This window comes from Lepidothrix coronata, unplaced genomic scaffold, assembly GCF_001604755.1.
Source record: "Lepidothrix coronata isolate B3197 unplaced genomic scaffold, Lepidothrix_coronata-1.0 Scaffold169, whole genome shotgun sequence".
NCBI classification, from domain to species: Eukaryota; Metazoa; Chordata; class Aves; order Passeriformes; family Pipridae; genus Lepidothrix; species Lepidothrix coronata.
Genome location: NW_016690349.1, coordinates 1682777 through 1685486, shown reverse-complemented (window position 1 = coordinate 1685486; position 2710 = coordinate 1682777). Strand labels below are relative to the sequence as shown.

At 58.3% G+C, this 2710-nt stretch overlaps 1 protein-coding gene across 1 annotated transcript; it reads right to left on the bottom strand.

Annotated features, from left to right (window-relative positions):
* Positions 1–413: 413 nt before the first annotated feature.
* Positions 414–1967, bottom strand: GSC (goosecoid homeobox). The gene is made up of 3 exons (XM_017829796.1): positions 1634–1967; positions 1177–1436; positions 414–741 (listed from the first exon to the last, which is right to left on the bottom strand). Exons 1-3 carry the CDS (start codon positions 1962–1964, stop codon positions 589–591), a joined length of 744 nt encoding a protein of 247 aa, XP_017685285.1. The 5' UTR covers positions 1965–1967; the 3' UTR covers positions 414–588.
* Positions 1968–2710: the final 743 nt, after the last annotated feature.

Here is a 2710-nt window from a genome sequence, read left to right as displayed (position 1 = left end):
CCTCGGGAGCGGGGCCGGGAGAATGGGCGGGCCGGGACCGGAGAGCCGGGAGGAGTAGCGAGGTTCTCTCCCGGCCGCCTCGGCCTCGTACCCAAGCCAGGCTGCCCCAGGCGCCGCCGTCGGGCCGGGACTGGCCTGGCCGGGCCTCTGCCGCTTCCCTTCGGGTGAGAGATCCGCCATCGCTCCTCGGCCTGCGGCGAGTGCGGCACAGCCGCCAGCGCTGCCCTCCGCCGGCTTTCAAATTGTGCGATAAACTTTCACATTGCTTTCACACTGCACCGCTAAACAAGTCACTGCGCCGGCAAGGCCAGCCCTGGTCCCCGGGGAGCCGGGCACCATCGTTCCCTGCTCCCTTCTCCCTCTCCTTCCTCTCCCTCTCCCCGCGGCGCAGAGTGAAAAAACGCCCCGCCGTCTACCTGTGCAACACCTCCGCAAACACATTTTTATTTACACGGAATCAACTCGGGGCATTATACATTATATACAGATATTTTCCCCCTCCAACAAGGCAGAGCTTGTGCAAGATTAGTAGCATCCTCTGGAGCATATCTGACAGTCCACGGGAAATGTCCCCCCTACTGAGATGCATCAGCTGTCGGAGTCCAAGTCACTTTTCCCGTCCTCTTGTCTCTTCTCCGGTGACGTTTTAGATGCTTTATTCCACTTTTGTGCGTTTTCTGACTCCTCCGAAGACGATCGCTTTTGCCTCCTCCACTTCGCTCGGCGGTTTTTGAACCAAACCTGTTACGTTAAGAAATTAAATTTTTAGTGGGGGAAAAAAAAAAAAAAAAGCAACCAAACAAAACTGTCCAAACCCGCAGCCTGATCTCAGCCCCGCAGGAGGCCTGCCGGGTCCGGTGTGCGGCGGCCACCCTTGGACGGGAGGGAGGGAGGCGGGGGAAGCTGCCGCTCGGGTGGGACCGGCCGAGCGCCTTCAGGACGCACGGCCGCCTCCCGACAATCTCTCACAGCCCCGTGACAAGCTCGGCCGGCCTCCCCAAGGAAGGACGCTTGGATATAATAATAAAAAACTTTCCGTCCAAAAAAGCCCCCGCAAAGCGATCGCTCTCCCTCCGCTGCCTGAGCCGGGCTGGAGCCGCACTGCGATACCTCCGGTTCGAGCGCTTTTGAGTGCGAAAGGGAAAAGGTGGAAGAAGGAAAAAGAAAGCAAAGTACCTCCACTTTTTCCTCCCTTAAGTGCACCCTTCTGGCCAGCTGTTCCCTGGTGCCCACGTCTGGGTATTTCGTTTCCTGGAATAGGTTTTCCAGCGCTTCCAGCTGCTCGTCAGTGAAGATAGTCCTGTGCCGTCTTTTCCGCCTACAGTGCAGCTGGTTCAGTAACTGCAGCTCCGTCCGGGACAAAGTGCCCACGTTCATATAGGGCAACATCTGATGGGGAACAGGGGACATCAGGACTGACCCAGTGCCCTCGTAACCTACGAACAGACAGACGAGTCGACTACAGGCTTTGCACGAGATCCCTGCTTCCCCCTCGATCCCCGTCCCCATCCGTCCCGACAAAGCACCCCTCCCGCCGCCCACCCGCGCTCCCTCGGGCAGCCACCTCCTCCGGCCCCGCGGCTGCGGGAACAAAGGAATCCCGTCTGCCCCGTCCCACGCGGGGCCGCCTTACCTGCGGGGGGGACGCAGGAGCACTGCTGAGCGCCCAGGGGCGGCACGGCCCCGCAGCACGAAGGGCCCACGGGGGACGCCGGCACATGCAGCTGCCCGTAGTAGTAGTTGTTGTAGCCGAGCCGAGATCCAGTGACGGCCGGCGGCAGCGCGGAGGCGGGAGCCACCGCCCGGGAGTAAAATCCGCCGTAGTCGGAGGCGCTGCCGTAGAGCGAGTCCCCGTGGAGGCTGGGGAAGACGACGGGCGCGGCGCTCGGGGGCAGCAGCACCGAGTCCTTGCAGCGAGGTCTGGCCGCCAGGATATTGTCGATGCTGAACATGCTCACAGGCATGCCCCAAACCGTGCGGGGCAGGGCGGCGGGGACCGGCCGGGGGAGGGAAGGAGGAGGGCGGGAGGGAGGGTAGGTGGTGGTTGGGGAAGGGGGGGGGAGAGGCTGGAAAGACACGAAATCGAAACTTTTCGGAGAAATTTTAAAAAGGGATCGGAGCGAAAAGAACAGAGCCTTTTCCGAGGGCAGCTTGCGGTCAGAGTGTGCGTGTGTGTCTGTGCGCGCGTGTGTGCGTGTGCGGTGAGTGTGTGCGTGCGCGCAGGATCCACCCCTGGAACTTTCCCCCCTCAACTCTCGCCTGTTTACTGATCTCAACCCAGAGGGCTGCTCGGAGTATAATCCATCTGAACCTCTTCCCTTTTTTATACCCAGGCGACGTCATCCTGGATTTAGTTCCTGGTAATATGCAGATGACAAACAAAACCAGATTTGATTTTTTTTTCTCCCCTTTTTTTGGTGGGGAAGAGGTGGGGGTTACACAAAGGAGTGAAAGCAGCCCGAGTCTGTGTATTCAGAATTAATGAAATTAACGTAATCCTTTCCATTAGCTGGCTTTTTTGAAAGGCCCCAGATTTAGGCTTGATCTCTGCTGCACCAGCTAATTGCCCAGGTTAATCTTATTAATGCCATTGTGCAGAAGTGGTTAGCAGCTCCTAGTCTTGTCTATTATGCACCTACTTTGGTCGTGTTAGTTCACATTAGTGGGTGCGATTTCCTCTGTCTGAAGCTCAAATTCATTATTTATGCTT

Excerpts from the sequence above, each read along its gene's own strand:
- GSC (XM_017829796.1), bottom strand. The coding sequence starts at position 1,964 with ATGCCTGTGAGCATGTTCAGCATCGACAATATCCTGGCGGCCAGACCT. Across the intron at positions 1,437-1,633 it reads CTCCTGCGTCCCCCCCGCAG|GTTACGAGGGCACTGGGTCA; the intron begins GTAAGGCGGCCC and ends GTCTGTTCGTAG. Across the intron at positions 742-1,176 it reads TAAGGGAGGAAAAAGTGGAG|GTTTGGTTCAAAAACCGCCG; the intron begins GTACTTTGCTTT and ends TTAACGTAACAG.